General features: G+C 37.3%; 1 protein-coding gene across 1 annotated transcript in view; it reads left to right on the top strand.

The window, feature by feature from the left end:
• Positions 1-17564, top strand: part of Octalpha2R (alpha2-adrenergic-like octopamine receptor) — a 114102-nt gene extending 96538 nt beyond the window's left edge. The window contains exon 4 of the mRNA XM_029304646.2: positions 2299-17564. Coding sequence (XP_029160479.1) covers positions 2299-2904 — 606 coding nt within the window. The 3' untranslated portion in view covers positions 2905-17564. The remainder of the gene's footprint in view (positions 1-2298) is intronic.
• The last annotated feature ends 4139 nt before the right edge of the window (positions 17565-21703 follow it).

Genomic DNA, 21703 nt, shown 5'->3' with positions numbered 1-21703 from the left:
TACTAATCATTTTTTTAATTATTTATTATTGTTATTGTCTTAAATTTGATGCCTATTAAACACATTAATCTTTTTAGAATTAACACACAATAAAAAATTGTACACTGAAAGCACTGTAACCGAAAATTTCAGATTATCTCTGGTTTATATTCTTTGGCTATTATTTCCTCTGTACCAATATCATTCACCATTACTCTATCGAAGTATATCTCATATTGTCGATATCTCGTAAGGGACGTTAAAGTAGAAGTAGTAAATCTTCGGAATCAAACATTTCGTATTGGAATACAGTCCGTGAAATCGAAAGAGACGAAAGGGAGCACAATACAATACGGTTATCAGTATCGCGGATCAGGATATGCGATCAATCGATCATACATAAGCTTCTTTCGCCATATCATGCTAGATTACTGTCTTTCATCGCTTCTCGTAAACTGTTATTTATATATATATATATATATATATATATATATGTATATATATATATGTATATATGTATCGATATCTTGATAAATTAAAGTCCGTACCGAGAAAGGACATTCTGCCGACAACAATCATTGCTTTATGTCAAATATCATAAGATTGATGCGCGGGTTCTGTCTCTTCGACGAAGCGATACTCTCTATCGAGATGCGTCAGTCAATATTCCCGATATATGCGCTCGGACGACAACAGGTCTATAATTATAATACATATCGAAGCTATTAATGTGCTAACACGTTTGTCATGTGTTCTATTAATGATTAATATTAATACTAGATAATTTGCAAATGGATATCCAGTATTTACAGAATATGCGAAACGTTTTCCCTCACTCAATAGCAAAAGCTTTCAATACTCGATTGCGTCAGGCATATTCTTATGTCGATGAATTATGTCAGTGAATAAATTGCTTGAGCATTAAATCACATTGCGAGACTGACAATGAGGAAAATTCGTATTTTCGCAAGCAAGGTCGCATTTATTACGTACGAAAATACAGTAGTTTTACACCAGGAGAGAGAGATAATTGCGCGAGGATGAGTTTCCCATTCTGACTGTCGTGCAATTACACGGTACGAGGTCTTGTTCAAACTTAAGCGCCAAGAACATACCCGCTTTTGTTACCTTGGATTCTACATAACAATTGCACGTCAAAGAGTCTCGCGACAATTCTATGTTCGTACGAAAATCATATATCGCAGTTAAAAGCAGCATAGACACGTCTAACTTGGTATATAATTCAATCTAACAATAAGAGTTGAGTTTCTGAGATTTGAAGAAATCTGCGCATAAAAATAAGTAGACTAATTATTAACTTAAGTAGACTAACTAATAACTATTAACTTTAATGCATATAGTATATGAATAAGTTACATTACGTGTATGTGCTTCTTTCCTTTGACTTCTTAACTCGATAAGTATAATGCATTGTTAATTTTTTTTAAATAACCTCTTCTATATACTTCTATTACTCGGATTAATTTATTCTGTAATTTTATATAAAAATTTTAAAAGTATAATGATTAAAGGCTTCTCTCATAGAAAATTTCAGTGTTTTTAACATGTCCCGCAAATTTACTACGCGCATATTTAAAACCTTATCTCGAAACCAACAACTAAATTTATAATAATATACTGTATCTAAAAAGTCACAAAAAACCTGCTTGCATAGCACTAGTGCTGATATAGCGATCGTTACATCGTGCACGTGCATAAAACGTGTATATCGCGGTTATTTTTACAAATGTCTATCCAAATTTAAAATTTGGCAGGAATTTTAAACGAGTTTAGCTCAAAGCAGAAATAATTTTTGCCCAACCTAATCAATGTGCCTACGATAAAACAAATTAAAAATTCCATAATTTACGATTAGAAGAAGAAAAAGAAGAGAGGTGGTCTCCTCTAAAAGAGATACATTTAAAATTTTTTTTTCTTGAAAAATAATTGATTTTACGAAAAAAAAAGAAAAGTAATAAAAAAAGAATCAATTTTCTAACTCTCATATTTGTAGATTCAGATCGCATTTTGATCCGTTAAAAAGTTCTGATAAAAAATTGAATAGGGATTGCTAGTTTTATCCTCATATAATAAAAATGGTTACCAATACGGAAGGATTAAAAAAATATGAATAAGTAATCTTTTTACCAGTAAAAAATATGCATAAAATTTTATTTTTTAACTTGTTTGAAAAATGTGTATCTCCTATTTAGAAGAGTGTAATTCCTCAGATAAATATAGAAGTATATGTATATATATGTTATGATAAAAATCGTCTCGTTGCACTTATTAAGATACGCGTACGAATTTTGCCGACAGGTGAGCGTGCCGGTACCGGCGCAAAAGAGCAGCCTGAAGACGACCTTGTCGGTGAACGGGGACGGACAATCGGGCGGCCAGAGTGTGCCGGCGCGATGCCGAGCGCCCAGCGTCGGCATCGACGTCGACATGGTGTCCGAGTTCGATCCCTCATCGTCGGACAGCGGCGTCGTGTCGAGATGCGCGGTGGTGAAGCCGCTGAAGTTGCGTCTGTGCCAGCCGATCTTTGGTCGCAAGCACATAGGTAAGTTGAAGAAGGAGCACGGCGACGCGGCGCGACACGCCGGCAAGGACGAGTCAGGCGGCGGCGACGCCAAGACGGCGAAGCCGCGCGACCCGGAGAGAGAGAAGAGGAGACTGGCGAGAAAGAAGGAGAAACGCGCCACCCTGATCCTGGGCTTCATAATGGGCAGCTTCATCGCTTGCTGGCTGCCCTTCTTTGTTCTTTACATCGTCAAGCCCCTCTTCCCCAAGTTTGAGATACCCACGCAAGCCTTCGTGATCGCTTTCTGGCTCGGCTACATGAACTCGGCGCTGAATCCTTTCATCTATACCGTTTTCAACAAGGACTTCCGCCGCGCCTTCCGCCGAATACTGTTCAAATGAGCGATACAGTATAGCGTCGACCAAGAGGGACGCTAGCGATACCTACATATTATCCACGCCTCGGGTACGCCGATACAGATCGTACCTCCAGAGGATGTTCTTCTCGATCGCATCGCGCGATGTTTCTAGTCTCTCGAATTATCCCCGAGAGAAACATTGATCGCAAGGCGGCAAGTGGAATCTACAATGAAAGAATGCCTGCGAAATATAGAGTCGGAAATGCGCGAGAGAGTCTCACGACAGAGATGTTTCAGATCGAGAACCAACTTTTCCACACAACCGATCCTTTTTTTCGAAACACGAAGTGAACATTGTGAAAAATGCCTTTGACAAGGCGTACTGCTTATGTATATCCCTTCGGGACTTTTGTCACCCTCCGAGAAGACGGATTCTTCTTGCGTCCGTCGAATGTGCAATTTTACTCGGAGAAAAAAACATTTACTCGAAGTAAGATGGCTGGCCAAGCAAGAAATTTTAAGAAGCTGTCGAGCTACGCAAAGGAAATTTTTCTTCTACGTTGCTTAGCGACAAAACTACGATAGAAATCTCCATCTCGAGACGAGATGCGTTTAGAGAGAATGTCTCGTTCAACTGGACTTCGTGAAATTACGCACATCGAACGCCGTAAAACGAGATCAAGATCGATCAGGCTATCTTTACACAGCTCGCATGGATCTTGTAACACGGTGCATGGCGACAGATCAACGAACTTTCGATAAGTACGCTTCCAAGATGGCTGGCCAAGGGAACACAGTCCGCCATGCGCGGCGTACCCTCTCGGGTTTATGATATAATACCTTGCAAAGCGAGTCGCTTCGTAGACCAAGAGGCAGCATATCGCTCCTTCCTCCATCTGTGCATATTTTTTTTACCGACCATTCTTCTTCCACAAAAGAATAGAGAATAGAGCAAGAAAGAGAGAGAGAAAGAGAGAGATAAGAGATGATAAGCGCAACACTATATAATGTATATATCCCCGGCTCTGTCCCGGATGGAGGACACTATTTCCGTGCCTAATCTCTTGGTCACGTTCACGAAAGGCATGACAATCCAAAGTTGCGTATGCAACGCGCTTGCGTAGATATACACGGGCTCGCCGCTATAGGAGGGATTGCAAATTCCGTTTGTGCGTTAATGCACACCCGCAGTGGCGGATACAGAATCGCGTGAGATGCAATTTAGAACAGCATTCAGTATACGCGATGGCGGCGACGGCGGCGGAAGACGACGATCGAAGGAGCATAAGAGATCCTGTGCGAACAACGATCAGCCGCGTGAACACCAGCCAGCGTTGAAAAATCGTCGGCAGAATCTACTGACAAATAAAACGAGGATGCGAGAAGATATATATATATATATATAAGACACGTTTCCTATATTATATATAATTAGATATTCGCGCGTCGTAGGTCCGCTTAAGAAGGGCCTCTTTAAACATCCGGCGTTCCAATCGTGAGTCTTCGATGTTAATTTTAACTGGAGGATTACACATGTGTAGGATTTAATAATTCTGTCACGTACGTGCAGGGTATATGGAATTTGTGTGTCCGTGTATATATGTTGTACGTATGTATGTGTGCGCGCGCGCATTTGTGTAATTCGTTCCTTTCGTGCGACAAAAAAGAGTACAAGAGATACAGAAGCTTCTTTTTATTTTCTATATTCTATAGAGTCTCTTTTATCGCGCAGCCTAAGTACACAGCAATAATTAATTTTTCGTTTGTCGAAAACGCTCGTTCGTTCTCGCTCGGACGAGATATCGCGAGGGAATAAATCGGCGCGAAACGATCAGTCGCGAATTGTATCTTCGACCATACATCGTTCGATATGTATGTGCATATCGTAGAGAGTGTGCGTTTGCATATGTATGCAAACACGTATACATACGCTATCGATGTGCGATGAATGATCGCTTTGCGTCGAAGGGTCCAAAATTGAATGCAAATCTAGATAGAAATAAAAAAAAGAAACTGTATGTCCGTACATATATACATATATCTCCCTTCCAACTCAAATTTATTTTCTATCATAACCGAAGATTTTAACCGGCGTTTAATCATAGCTTCGGTTATGTTTGTTCGATTATACGGTGAATAGTATACATATATATATTTTATATCAAACTTGTGGGCTGGTGACGGAAAAGTGGTACGTCAAACAATAGAAGATGATCGAGAGTAAGCGGTTAATTTTCACGAAGGGTACAAAGTATAATAGATCCCGCCAATTAGTGCACGCTCCTAAAGACAGAAACATTCCGTGAGACGGAAATCCCATCCCTGTACCAGCAAACAGATGCTCTCCTACATCTAAACGTAACGAGTGAGTTTGCCGCTCGCAAAAGTGATCATGCGAGGAAATACGGAAATGTCGCGAAATGGAGAAGAGAGAGAGAGAGAAAGAGAGAGAGAGAACAACGTCCCACGCACCTGTGCTCGTCATTCCGCGGTAATAACCGGGAAACAATATTCCGCATTTCATCCCATCAAGCCCGGAGATCCACGTACCGTGCGAGAGAGGTCACGACACGAGAGAGAGAGATTTTGGAATTTCCCTCTTCCGGAATTTCTAAAGTGCCGGTGACAGCCCACTTTTCTCCACCGCTCTCTCACTGGTGTTTTACTTGGCAAACTAGAGAGAAAGAGAGAGAGAGAGAGAGAGAAAGAAGGAAAGAAAAATAACAGTAAGCTTTGACACCATATATCCTATGCACCCGATATAGCGTGTACATTAACGAAAATGTATGCGCTCGTGCACGTACGTGACGCGCAATACACCACAACGATAAATCGATAAACACAGTTCGCGCGTCTGGTCTCGTGTTGTTTAAGAGTATGCCTGTTTGGGTGCGTGCATGCGTGCGTATATGCTCTCGCATCTCGCTCTCCATCCGCTCCCTTGCCTGTTTCCTGTCTAACTTTCAAAGTCTTCCTTGGAATCCTTATCTAAAACGTTCTCATGCTATCATTAGCATTAACTTTCCCGCGGTAATCTGGCTCGCGAAATTTCTCTAATTTTACTCCGTTTTAAGTCTATTTTTAATTGCACAGCACCTTATATTATGACCAATCAATTTATTCCACGTACGATAATGTTGTATAATTTTCTTGTACAGCTCGGAGGATATATCCTGAAATACTAGTCTATAAATTCTGCCGAATCTCCTGCTCTATTCCATCGATACTCCACTATTTCCCGCGTTATCGCTCTCTTTTCCTTTTTTTATTATTTCGATTTCTTCTCTTTCTCTCTCTCTCTCTCTCTCTCTCTCTCTCTCTTTCTACCTGATCCTGACGATGAAATGGTAATTGAAGTGGTGGAAAAAGACCAGGATGGGAAAGGGGTAATTCGTGAGAATAGCCAAGAGAGAGTGATCGCGCGTGGATGGTCGGGTATGAGGGAACCAATATGGAATTCGTTGATAAGACTGTGGCATTCGTTGAACGGATTATTAGCATAGCCGGGATCAATAAGGGCGCGCGCCTCGCCTCGCCTTTTTCACGGTGGAAGGTGAGAGTAAAAGGGACGCGTGTTTCCACACTATGCCAATCGATTGCACGAACGCCGACGGTCGTTGGACCCGTAGTTATTTGCGTCGAACCGCCATACGGCAAATATGCGGGACGGGAGATCTTGTGAAGTCGCACGACCGCGAGCGTGTTGATCACTCGTTGATCGATAACTCTTTTATCGGAAAAAAATATTGAGTGGTTTTTCTTAATTCTGTTAATGGCAATATACTCGCGATATACTTGCTATAAAAAAGAACAAATCGAATTTTTCAATCAATGTCTTGCTAGCATCGAAATAAAAATACCTTTCGTGTTTACCAGTGTAATTTAATGTTATTTATCGTCTTCTCGTCTGTAAAAATGTTTCCTTCTCATGTTTTTATTACAATCGTGAGAAACAAAAAGCTTTTTGCATTAATATCTCGTATACGAAAATAAAGCAATTTTACATCGGAATTAATGCTTTATTTTGCACCAAGTAAAGTTGCAAACTTACTTCAATTTATATCTTTCGTTTAATATGTGCCGAGCTTTTTCGATCGTTTGATTTTAATGCTTAAAATTCGTTTTCTATTATTACTAAAATATTTATTATATTATTTATAACCTCTTTTAACAAAAGATATTTAAAGACAAAACTGTGCTAATGTGATCAGTTAGTGATGTAATCCAAGGATTAATTGAATAAAAACTAAAAATATATCACGTAACATATTCTACTTCTCGCGAATTTCAAACGAACGGGAGATATATTTATCAAATATTATCCTACAAATATACGGTGATTAATTTGACGGAGGATTAAATGGAGCGAATGTGTCGGGAGCGAGATACGAATGTGGGCACATGTGATTTGAACAAATTATCGATAAATAAAATACATTGTAAGGCGTATAAGACATTAGCGAATAATAATAAATTTAAAAGAAAATGTAAATGGCCGTGCAAAGAAATACCGTAAAAGAATTAAGAAATAAATTGAAATAAATTTAAGTAGCAAGTAAGAATTATGACCGTTTACCAATTGTCATCAATTATATACGTGTAACACACCAGTCGCTTTAGGCGTGGTGAAAATTTTTTGCAAACAAGTCTTTCGGAAAAATCTCTGTGTGTCAGTACCCAATTATCTACTTTAAATGATGTTCTCTAAGCGCAGTATAATGTACAGTGACGATTTCTCTCGAGATTAAAGCTACAGAGAATCGTAATCCGCGTGTGTGAGAGCCGTAACGATCGCAACAATTTATATATAGGAATTACTATGATCATTACGGTGTTGCACTCGTATATACATATATACGTATATATGTATATATGTATATATATATATACATATATATATATATATATATGTATATATATGTACATAAAGTCTAACTCCAATATGGTGCACAACACGCCCCTCGCGAAGCGCTATACGATATAATGCGAACGCACTTGAAAACCGAAATACATTGTACACATATGTATATTACATATTACTGTTATTACCATTATTAAAATATATTAATTATTAATTAGGTATATTACTAATCAAAGTAGGGATCCAACGATTGACTCTATCTGTTATTTCCAATTCGCCGACGGCGGTGATCTTCACATCGCGCGAGATCGTCGTTGCTTATGGTGCTTAAGTCTGGGGGAAAAAAGGCAGAGAATTTTCTCGAGATTTTTTTTTCAAGAGGGAGAATAACTAACAGTCCGCGAGCGCTAGTTCGTCGACTTCGAGCCGTCCAGTTCCGATTGTGCGAGTAATTTGCGAGAAAAAGTTTACTCTCCGTCGTAGAAAAGTATCAAAAAGAACGGAAGAAACGCGACGGTGGAAAGAAGAGTGGCGATTCGCGTTTCCCTCGGGAACACAACTCTCAGCTCTCAGACTTCATTTGCCCAATTATTCCACCCACTGCGAATTAAGTATTTCGCCGCGCCGAATTAAAACGCGCGATTAAGAACGCCGTCATAATTCCTCGTTAAATTTATTAAGGCCGCGATAAAACGATGTTTTTTTTTTAATTTTCAATTTTATTTTACGATCAAGGATCGCGCGTGCGCGGTCGTTGTGCAATTCCTCTCTATTTGGCACGAATCTCCGAATTTTTCGGAGAGAAGCGAACCGCATCGATCTCATGAAAGAATTTTTATAGTTATGCGAATCAAGTACGGGTGAAAGACGATGTTCCGGATTATTCGAGTGTGGAGGAAACTCGTTTCGTTATACGCAGTTATACGTACGATAAGTCGATGCGCAGAATCACGAAAAATGTCTTAGAAAAAAAGGACAAACGCTCGTATCGTTCGTAGATTAAGCCTAGTATTCCATTATTTTCTAACATGTTAAATTACACAATAATTAGCTGAGTAAATACATAGATTGTACGAGAGGAGGCCTATATCGGTTTACTATAAATTATTCTTTCGATGAAAAATAGCATTGCATTTATATGTTTGTTTTGACGTAATTTACGCTTTGTTTCCATCATATAAAACTCATTATTATTAATGATGAAAACTATAGCAGAAATAATGTTCCTATCTATATTTCACAGTTAAATCTGCAATTATTATTAATTAATAAATTACAATTAATATCATATCATTGAAATAAATACAAAACAATTATTTAACTCATTCAACTGTGTTGTGTTTAATTAACTGGAGATAAACCGGATATTGCGTCAATTCGGCATATAGAGTTAACATAAATCTGCCATTCTTAGCTGCTTGCGCATTGCGAATAATTTCGGGTCGTATTTCACCGTACCTTTTTAAATGTTGCTCGTGCTTCTTACGAAGAGATCGTTTGTGTCGACCGAGATTTATGTTCCCATCATCGCCTCGCCAGATTTATGCACCGGACGACTCGGATCCGAAACGAACGATCGCGATCACCATGCGGATGCATTACGACGAATTCTCGCGCCACCGGCGGACTTTTATTCTATCGATAATATTGGAGCAATGAAATCACTGTGATATCACTAAAACGCTTTCAAAGTGTGCGACGGGATTGAAAACGACGCCACGTAAGACTGGCGCGGGCGAGAGTGAGAAAGTGAGATAGGAAAGAGAGAAAATGTGGGTGAGAATGAGTGTGTAAGAGAGAGTTAAAAATAAGATGAAAATAATAAGAGAATGTTTTAGAGATTTACGCTATATCGATTACTATAAATTATTGTAAAGCGTACATTATATATAATATGTATATATACACACACGCATACGTACGAACGATTGACTATATAGAAAAATATTATAAAACTTGTATTATTAATCGGAAGAATCTATATATATATATATTATAAATTACGAGCGCATATATATATACATATGTATATACATATACATATGTGTATATACATATAGATATATATATTGAAGACTAAATTACTATTATGTCGATATTATATCATTGAAACTATTATCATCATATTACGATTACTATCATCATTGTTAGTACTCACTATTATCGATGGAAAAATCCTATTGTCTAATAGCGTTGATTGTCTGTTATATATAGAGAATGAGAGTAATGTTGCAACACAGATTAAAAAAAAAAGAAAAAATTAAACGAATACAATTAATAGTGCTATTTATGAGAGAAACGTTTTACTGTACATAGAAATTAACGCCAGGCGCAAGCTAATTCTTCGCGATTAACACGAATAGAGCCGAGAATAATCTGAGGAAACTCGGCTCTAGCCCGTGAGCGACTTTTGACGTAGGGCTTAGATATTGTAAGGTATCAGTTTCCCAATTGAAAAGATCGAATATTTACAACAGTCCATTAAATGGGGAATTCTATAGAGACAATAGCGATCACGCGTTACGAAAGGCTAAGTCGGCACAGAAAACGAAGTTCTGAATTTGAGGAACCACTAAAACTTCGAGAGCGCGTTTAGTGTTTCCAGCTGTTCTAAATTACACACCGTGCATTCATGTCAATCATAAATCGCTTAAGCTACTTTTCAGGGCATCGCATTTACGAATAACCCATATAATATTTACTCTTTTCCAGTTTCATCCAAATTTCATATACAACATTACATCCACATATATTTTTACATATTCTACAATGTTCAAAACATTTCGTTTACTTAAAAAATACTAAATAAAGAGAGAAATTATTGCAAAATCCTGTAATAAAATAATTTTCTAAAAAAGACTATTTTTGTTTTAGATCCGTCTAAGGTTGCGAGAAAATAATGATGAGTATAACTATTGCAAATGTGTTTCTGCGCTTTAGTGTCCCGAAGTATCTCAAGCAGCAAAATCAAAACTTTGCGGTGACAGCATGCTAAGTCGCGCAAGAAAGTTCCGCGCGAGTGTAGATTTAAGATTTAATTGCACTTTGAATAAAAAGTTCGGTCTTTTTAGAGACAGTTCGTTAAGCTCGCGCGTCACACAATGCATATTTTCTTGTTCGCTGTCCGCGCAAATTGCAACGCATGTTATCCGGCATACAAAACAAGAGTCACAGCCTGTGAATTTGGTGTCGCGAGAGAGAGAGACAAACGCGGTATAGCCTGATTGATGTAACACGATTATGCAGATGATGAGCTTTTAGCTCTTCAAAAGAAGAGGTACGATTGTGCCCTGACGCGGATCACGCTGGTTACATGTCGCAAAACACGTGCGGAAAATAGCACGGGATTTATCATCGAGCGGAGAAGCAAACGACGCAAATTGTAACAAGCTGCATGCACGGTTAAACCTGCGCTGCAACAAAATATTTCCGTAAAATAAAGAAAACAAGGGTCAAGCGCGGACGGTCTGACGAGATATATTCGAGCGTCACAAAGTAATAAATCCCATTAACGATTTATGGTCTCTTTTTTATATACACTCGCGAATTTTTGCTTCGCGCGACGTAGCACGCTGTTGTCGTCCAACGAAATGCAAATATGTACGATTAAGCTCGGAAGGCTGAACGCGCCTTCGAGGTCCAAAAGTGCTGTGCCGGAATACGCATTTTTGCGTCACCAGTAGCTTAAGCTGTTGTCACCTTCGCGTAAATAATAGGGTGACGATCGTGGTGTGAGCGTCTAACGACTATCGACTCACGAGCATTATATCTTATCGTCGATACTGCGCAGCATGCACTTTTCAGCAATATGTGTTTCATCTTTTAGTCAATCTCGACGTTACAACGATTCCACCGCGCGGCAACAGTTACCGTACCGGCAGTATTGCTACTAGAGGCTTTCCGCGATAGCGTGTCTTCGACGTGACGAACGCTAATGTGCCGTAAGAAGATAATGTAAGTCATGAGAACATTGCGCTATGATGCATATCATGGTTGGTTTTGCAAACGAATACTTTAGCGTACTTCACTTGCATTCGTACATTTCGAAATTTCTCTTATATTTTCTTTCAAAATTGATACACAATTCTGATTTCTGCAGTCCGAATATTTCCTAGACTTTATTTTCTCTAATACGAGAATTTTTCATTAAAACTTTTCAATAGTTCTATTTCAGTATCAAGCTTTTGCAGCTTCTGTGTTTGATAATTACGCTCAGATAAAAAACTTCAAACGAAATTTATTTTAAAATAAACTCTTCGGGTACTACATATAAGGAAAATGTGGCCAGCCCCACACAAACACACATACATACACATATATATACACACAGATTGATTTAGTACTAATTTTGTAAAAATTGCTACCATATAATAAACATGTATTTTAAAAGAGATATTTTTTATCGGAAAATAAAATGCATAATTTCCAAACTAAATTAAAAACTACTTTCAATATGATATATTAAAAGCAAGCCTTGTATATTATAAACTTATTACACTCTTTACTCAATTATAATGTAAAAAACACTGAGCATTGTCTTTTACTCATATATGATTAATGCTCGTTATTAATGTGTAAGCAATAGTGACTAATGCAAATTTAATTTAATTTTTTTATATAAAAGACAAAAATATTATTATACGTTGAACTGCGAGAAATCTAATTATTTTATCTATGAATCGATATCGCCGATACTCGTATTCCGCGCGGGATCTCTGAATTCTCGATCCAAGATTCAGCATTCCTGTGCATCTGTCTACGCGGATTCACCGTGACTCTAATGCAGATAAAAAGCACTAAGTACCTACTAAGTATCCTGATAACAAAAGAATAATGCTTGAACAATCACGAGAAAAAAAACCATAGTACGATACGAAGTGACGTTTATCCAATGTCTATCCAAGCATTTTTACATCAAACTCTTTGACCTTTTTTTCTCGCGAAGATGCATCTCCTCAACTTGCATAGAACGGCAAAAATATATCACGCTCTCCCTTCTTTCCTCGCGAATTTGTTGCGAAACATTGTCATTCAAATAAGATTACGTTATCTATATTTCTCGTCGCGAAGAAACGAGAACCAGTTTTCAGGACACTCTTCTTCATCATCTTCGTCATCCAGAATCCCTTGGAGCGTGTACCCCCGAAAATTACGTCGCTCGCATTGTAAATGCCGCATAAACATCTCCATTAATTAATAACGACGACTGAACGCAAGTTTTTCTCGACGCTTTCGCTTGACTAAAAATTTACATCATTCACGGTACGTTTCTTAAGATGACAATGTATCGTTATTAAGGTGCAGAAATCAAGCTGTGATTCAAAACTGCATGCGATTGCAAGAAACGAAAACTGCATTTAATAATAAGATATAACGAATGTCAATAAGTTTTACAAAAATTATCTCTCTCCTGAACAGCTATAAAAGGATAAAGACGTCAGAGTGCTCGTTAAGCCAAATTTAAATCTCGCTTACCGAGATTTTAATGATGATCTATATTCATTGTCAGAACCAAATTGATTCTCAATTCGCAAGTTTAACGCGCGCTTTTTGACGATACCAATTTTTACATTAATTATCTACTCGGCCAAAAGGGCAATTTTTATTTGTGTATGTATACATGCTCTATAGTATTGTTAGCAATATCGATATTGTGGATACATCCCGCAACATCTCGTAACATATTCAACACGTATGCTGGCTTCTCTGGCAGCAGTAAACATAAAATTGTTTTTCGTCGTTTTATATTACGCAGCGAAATCTAGTTTACAACATCGCCGAAATCACACAAAAAGGTCAAATCAAATTTTAGAGTCGTTAGCACAACTGGATAATGGAATTCCATGTAATGGAATTTACAAAATAAAAGCTGTAAAAAGTTCTCCGCTTTGTGCCCTGCACATGTACGCATGTCAAAATCTACACGCAATACTCATTCTTTGTTTCATTACGGTAATTAATTTATTATCGCAATAACAATCAAAACACGTAATTGAGTTTTCATAGCGTGTGTGATACTTTCATTTATACTTAAAAAAGATTAAGATATATGTATATGAATACACAGAAGAGTCGTTGCTTTTTTAATATACAGAATAGAAATGACGTTAATAGAAAATCTCTGGAAATCTTGTTATTTCTGCAAAATTATCGATATCAGAGACATGTTTATTTTATTCTCTCTCTTTCTCTCCCGTCTCTTCTCTCTATTTCTTTCTTTTTTCTATCTTTCTCGCCCTTGTTTTTTCCCTTGGAGTGAAATTAAATTGAAAAGTCTACGTAGAGGGATTATAGTCTGTGTGCAATTTCGAGTTGTCAGCGAGATGATTCTGGCGTTATTCGACGCGCGTACACTCGGATCCGTGCGGTGAAAAAAAACGAGAAATACTAGTCTGTCTTCGTCCGTAGCTCATTTACATCCCTCGCGAGGCACACGTACATACACGAGGCAAATAAACGTGCGCGTGACCGTGTCGAAGAATACGCACGACCGCTCTCCGGATTACACGTATGTGTACCGAATATACATACGAGAGCCAATTTTTATCACGCGAACATCCCTGGATTTCTTCAGTCTCGTCGGAGAGAAATTACGAGTGTCGAAAAGAAATATAACAATGACAAAGCAGTGAGTTTTATGCACATGCAACGCGCATCCAATTAATATAATTGCAACTATGATCATAAATAATTTATATTACATGCACATACATATTTTATATTATATAAATTATCATAAAAAAAAGGAGAAAAAGAGAGATTGAGGGTAAAGAATATGTTCAAGAAGTATCATTGACATTTTCCTTCGTTTCTCATCATATGTAATTGGATCATTTTTACGATCGTACATGTTGCACCGTAATAAGTCTCTTGAATAAAAAAATAGAGAATGCACACACGTACATACAAACACACACCTACGCATATATGTGCTCATACATACCAATTGCACGTACATTTCGCGTACGAAATATGTAAAATGCTGACATTCCATTTCCGAATAAGGACGCCTCTCTCTCTGTCTCTCTCTCTCTCTCTCTCCCTTTCGATATGCGGAATTCATTTTACATCTTAATCTATAAAAGTCTTCCATTCCTTCCTCGACGATGTATTCGTCTGTGTCTATATATTCGGTCGAACTAGTTACGGATACACGAGCGTACATTAGTAAACACAAGAAGAAAAAGAAACGGACGGCGCAGTTTCCTCTATTCTCGCTGCATTTTCGCCTAACGAACGGGCTCGGCAATTTGTGTATCGCGATCGTGAAATCTCTCGATATATCGTTAAACAGTTTATTGAAGAAGTTCCGATATCGATTAATTCAACGTACCCTCCGTTTATCAGCAATTTGGCGAGCCAACGAACAGAGCTCTATTTTTATGAAAAATGTTTCAATTTATAAAAAAAGAGTACATATGCTCTCTTAAACTGAATCAGTGAAAATGTCACCGATTAAAGCAGTGGTAAAATTTCATCAAAGATCAGTGATAAATCAGTTATTGATTTTCGCAGTGAAAACACTCAAGCTTTGGTCTTCCGTCTTGTTTTTTATGATTATGGCAATACAATTTCGTTGAAAAATACCGCTAACTGATTCTTCTCAGTGAAATTACATTGTTTGCAATTTATTTTGCTATTACTTATAAATGAAATCACTGCTTGTTATTGCTTAATACACTGATCCCGGATTCTATATTTAAGAGACAATATTGAAAAAATGATAAACTCTCGCGCATTCCTAACGTATTTTCTGCATTTTAAAAGAAAAATATGTTTACAACTGTTTAATGCGAACGAGACGACGGAAAAGGATACACAATAATATAAAAGAAGCGATTCTATAGAGGAATGGTCTTTTCTTCGGTACAAAGAAGGATGATAAATCGAGAAACGCGACGCAATTTAAATCACGTTGTTATGAGAAATGGAATTTTCGTTCCTTTTACATTTTCCCTTAAGCATGTTTATTACCGCTGGTACGGACGTATTTATCGGGAATGAAGGAAAGTTCTGTCTTACACAACGAATTTAGTTGTGCCCGGGAGCGATCGGGAGGCCAATTTACGCCGTCAAGAAATTGTGCGAAATCCTTGCGATAGTAACGCGTTAAAGCTTTTATCCACTTTGACGATAAACCGAGTTTTCGCGAAACTTTCCTAAGTGTTCTCGCGCGCGCGCGCGCGCTTTCTCTCTCTCTCTCTCTCTCCCTCTCGTTTACAGTGAAAAAGTCTCGCGCGTATCCGACAAGTCCGGCCTCCCGAGGCTTTTTCCACTTGATTTCACGATTTCAAAGAGGTGAGATTCGACTCACGCGCAGTCGAGATTACGCGATCGGAAATTATCGCGAATATCAAGAATGAGAAACACAAAGTACTCCTTTCGTGCATCGTGTGAAAAATGGCGATAAATGAAATGTGAAAAAAATGTCTTTCTGCTTTCTGTATGTCACATAAATTTTCATGGCGGTCTGCTCATAAAAGCAAACGTAGTTAAAATTTAATGGTAAATGCGTGACACTAAGTCGTAAAGAGTGCCAGCGGTTATCAGCGGTTATCATTATTATTTATGAGTTAAGGGAGGAAAAATCACATAACGAATTCGCGACAATTTTGCGAGAAGATATAGCAACGAGAATGTCGAGCTCGACGGTAGAGTTTGAAAATGGTTCGAGAATGCGAAAAGAGACATTTGCATCGCCGAAGACTGATTTGCGCGGATTTTCCGATATCCGTTCACTCTTCTCGCGATAAAAAACAAAACTATGTTTACGAGATATCTAAAAATAACTTAAAGTTTTTCTCGCGCGTCATAAACGCGGATATAAATGTTATCGAAGCGTTCGGACAGGAAATCGCGGGAGGAAATTGTGAAAGAAAATCGATAAATTCGCAAAACGCGGACGTAAGAATAAGAGCGAGGAAAAATAAGAGAGACATGAATGGCGAAAAAAAAAGGAAAGGAAGGACGTTGCAAGTGAGAAACAATGATGTGCATTGTACGTTATAAATATACTTGTATAACACACACATTTGGTCCGCAATAACGATAATAATTTTTGTATAATATAAATCGACTTAACCGTGTTAAGGCGTAATATTCTCTATACTACTACTCGTATAAGTTCGTTATGTACTAAAGAGAAAAATCGTAAAAAAAAGGTGGAACACAAATTGACCAACGAGAAGAGGCGGAATCGTTGTAATACTGCGTAATACTGTTATAAGGCGTTTAAACCGAAAGAGAAAAGAAAAATGCGAACTATAAGAATGACCGATGCATTAAATGAAACAAATTATTTTTTTTTAACACAACAATACTTCTCTCCGAGAGCGAGTATTCACATATACTCTTCCTCGTTGACGCTTAAAATAACGGACGGAAAGAGGGAAACAGAGAGAAAATAAAGAATGTACGGTAAGAGAGATAAAATGTATGTGTATGCGTGCGTGTGTGTGCATGTGAGAGATAGCATAAAGGGAGAAAAAGAGAGGGTTGGAAGAGAAAGGGAAGGATAGAGAACGGCGAGAGTAATCAAAGTACTTCAGCGACGAGATGCGAGAATGACCGAATAGCTTTACTGATCTACGTTCGCCGTACCTTCTGCTCAAATCGCATATTTTCAACAGTGCGCCAAAAAAAAAACGAGGCGATCGATCAATCTCGACGCGGCGATCTCGAACGAATAAGATGCGAGATAGACCGAACGTTTTCATCGCGAGTGGGGTATATGCTACAAAGGTCAAGAAAAAACAAGAGTAAACTACTGATGTATACTGACATTAAGAAAAAATCTATCAGTACGCGCTATACGATTTGGTTTTATAAAAAAAGAAATGAAAAAAAAAATTCTCATTGTGTCTTGTTCTTTTTATTGCTCGTCACTCTCTTCCCACCGCTTAATTTGCGTCGTGTGTTTTTCTTCGTGGAGAAACCAAGGAGAGAAGAATCAGGCTGAAGTTTTGTCGCCGAGGGGGACTGGAGGTAAGTAAACGAATTAATTACAAAACTATTCCCATTGTCGAAAGAAATTTATCGGCTTTCGTCGTGGCGACTAGCCCTTAATCCGTTTCGTCGATATACCGATTATATTTAATGCAGGGGGATTTATAAAGGCTTACGCAAAGCTTCTTACAGTAAAGATCTTCTAACAAAGTTTCCAACGGGCGAAACTTTCTAAGTCCGATAATTACGTGCAATGAAAACACTGTCGAACGACAAATTATTAGTATCGTATTACTCACGCCCCTCGTTAACTGGCGAAATTTTCACTGCAATTATGTAAAATACGTTTGATATTTAATTTTCTCAAGACTCGTAAATAGCGGAATAAATGTCAATATGTAATGAGCAGTCGAGTTCGGTACTATGGGAAAAATTTCCTTGTACGTTTTAGATTTCTATGAGATACATTCTTTGAATTACGTGTTCCAGTTTCTTTGATTTGGTACATTAGACTGATTTCGAAACTGTAGAGTACGCGATAAATTAATTGGAGAACTTGTGTGTGCGAAATTATTTTTTAATTAAATCAACACAGTACGTTGAAATATTGGATTTTATTTCTGCGTTAAAAAATCGACTAAAGATTTTTAACAAATTATTTACGGAAATCTTGCAATTTAATTTTTTTATTTACTATTAAAATACATATCACACAAGACATAAAAATAACAAACTTTTAAACTTCCTTTAGCGGCTCCGGAGAACTAAATTCTATTTCAAAAGTGAAATAAAAATAAAACATCTTCTACAAATAAAGTTTTATAGAGTTAAATAGCATAAATCTTGCTGGTTTGCTTCACCTCAATTTAACGAAGTTAAATTAAGACCTTGTGTTATTAAAATATTTACTATCACGAATTATAGAATAATCTTAAAATTAGTTTCGAAAGATTATTAACGAAAGATAAAATTCGAGTACACAATAATAACAATCAGATTCCTCATGACAGCGTTAAACATTATTTCGTTCGTTTCATATATCTATATGTAACTATAAGAAATTTAACTTTCCTATTATTCCATATAACTCGAAATGTTATTCATATGTCGTCGTAATATATATGTATATAGTACATATATAGATAGGGACGAATACATGACAACTCATCCATGCCTGTTCCTTGCGCATAATTTACCGTATTTTGTGTACCCGGGACATAATGTTGGCTATACATCACAATAATTCGGAACATGAATGCTGGGTTCTCATTTCGATGATATGCATTTCCGATCAATGTGTAGTTCGCAAACGGAGGAAATGACGAAACGACGCCGTCATAGAGAAATTGCAATTAATCAATATCAAGCGTCAACAGGATCAATAGCGACAATGACAGTCGACGGAATCGAGTTTTGTCCATCGAGCGGAGTCCAGGTGTAAAATTGGTCGGGAATAATCAATTTTAGAAAATTGCTAGAGCACGTTACACTCACAGTCGTCATTATATCGATCGAAATTCGATCTTTCAACTACTCGGAAGATTACGTTCCTATGAATGTTTCATTCTAAATCCACATTAATCATAGTACGCGATTTGCGAGCGTTCATATGACGACTGAAATATTAATCAAGCGAATTAGGACGAAGGCCGAACGGCCTGATAATCTATACGATATATATCAGACACGTGGAGAATTATAGCTATTAAATTGAAGTACATTTTTGTATTTAATCATTCGCAATTATCGTTTATTAATTTATTAATTATTCGCGCGGTCTTGAAAAGAGAGGACAAATTCTTTGCTCAATATCTTATCCTTCTTCGTAAATAGAGAGTATTATTAATCTTTGGTGTAAGAAAAAAAAAAGAATAAAATCAGAATAAATAATTCTACGTATATGAGTAAATTTCTGGCGAGTCTACTTAATTTGCACATTTTATTTACTAAGCTTCTTCCTTCAATTTCCAGCTCTTTTAGCAAAATCTCTTTTATTATTAAATCACAGCGGAAAAGGCAAGGTAAATGTCGCTTCGCGCACAGTCGCAATCGAATTTCATTCCGCCAATGTAAAAGGTCATGCTTAATAAAAGCATGAAATACCTTTCCGTATCTAATAGAGAATATTGTCTTACTGTTTCTTGTCACCGGACACCGACCTGGGGCAAACTTTGCTCATTGTAAGTTCTCGGCGAGCCGTGATCGAATACGTAAGTAAAGCAGAATCCCATTCGACTTGAAAATTCCATCAAAGGGATTCTGATCACTGTGGGTGGTCATTTGATCGAGACCGAAGACGCGAAGGGAATAGGATTCCACCGGATTACATAAGAACATTCCGGAGTCTGTCTTTCTTCGTTTTTTCTGGACGACATTTTCAACTTCCATCGAAAGAAAGTAAAGACGTCATTCCTCTTGCCACGAGCGAATGAAACGTATCGCGGCGAGTCGGGAATATGGAAAGTTCGCAAAGTAAATTTGAACGAGCGTGGAAGAAGAGAGGACAACTCGATTTTGAGTTTTAATCCAATCTCCCTGTCTCCCGAGTACCTAGACACCCCCGTTGTTGACGTTCCACACGGTGTTTTATTCACTCACTCGTCACCCATCTCGATTCTCATCTCTCTTTCTCTCTCCGTTTCCTTTTATCTATTTCTCTAGCTTTCTCTCCCACCTTCTTCCGATTTTTCCTCACTGCTTTTGTGCAGCGCCTTCGACCTGCAGTTCGTCTTCGAAAGTTCGTAACGGAAGCATCCGCTCTCGAGCAACGAAGCAGCGGAGCAGCTTTTCCGTTCGTAACTCTGATTTGTCGCGCCAGTATCTCATGTGTGACTATACACATGCGCAAGCCTTTTCATGCCGCTTCAGAGATTTTTCTGGCTCGAAAGCGGCAATGAATTTTCTCCTGAATCGCAGGAAATGTGAATGCATAACACAACATAACTTTATATCGAAAACTAGCTATTCATGATTACTTCATTCGAGATTGAATTTAGCAAATCATATTAGATGTTGCTGCGCAAAGTTTGAATATGATATTTTGAAAAAAATATTGTCCGATGAAAAGCACATCTCTAGCGCGTTTTTAACATATTTTATTATTTTATAATTTTATGAATTTTTTTATTAACTTCATATTTATTATCATTTGAATATTTTATTTTCAGAATAAACTTGGAAAATTTAATATAATAAAAGAAACAATTTTTAAATTATTGTTATATTAACAGCATTGATATTTTTCACGGACTAATAATTTTATAAAAAAAATAATACATAGAAGAAACTGAGGAATAATTTTTTTATACTTTCAAAATATTCATATTCTTTTATATATTATATATTTAATAAAATAATTTAATAAATTATTATATATTTAATTTTATATATGATTCTTAAGATATTGCAAAACCCCGTTTATTAAAACACATTGTAGAAAACATCATCAAAGCTTTTGTAACATAGGCTTCAATGGAAAACTTGAAGGAATTTCGATATATCCTACCACAGCAATCGATAGACCAGATTTATCTTCGTCGCCATATCTCTACGTAACGACCTGACCTTCCCCGTTCAACGAACGTCTTCTTCGTTCAGGGAAAAGAAATTTCAGGCACAGCGTGCGAGTGAATTACGGTGTCCTGTATATTGCGTGAGCAATGGGCGTCCTTGATCGGAATAAATCCGTCTAGCGGACGAATCCCCGTCAAGGATAAAAGAAAATCGAAGTGTAGATACATGTCGCGAGAAAAAGAAAAGAAAATAACATGGTCCTCGAAAAACATATCAGGCACTGCATGACATTCTAAATGTTTCATAGAGAATCACTCGGAAAGCAACGTGTAACCGCAAGACTGCAAGTTTGATGCGGATTCAATTCAGTTATTGATTCACCACGTGACACATTACTTTCCAGAAAAGAAATGTATTTTTCTTTTATTAGTATTTAATTTTTCAACAGTAAATCAATAGTTGATCCCGATAAGTTTTTCATTTAATAAAATATATATATAAAAATAGATGTATTTTATTAATT

Source organism: Nylanderia fulva, unplaced genomic scaffold (genome assembly GCF_048542155.1).
Source record: "Nylanderia fulva isolate GAGA-0341 unplaced genomic scaffold, ASM4854215v1 Scaffold13, whole genome shotgun sequence".
NCBI classification, from domain to species: domain Eukaryota; kingdom Metazoa; phylum Arthropoda; class Insecta; order Hymenoptera; family Formicidae; genus Nylanderia; species Nylanderia fulva.
The sequence above is the reverse complement of the archived record's forward strand: the minus strand, read 5'-3'. Positions and strand labels throughout refer to the sequence as shown.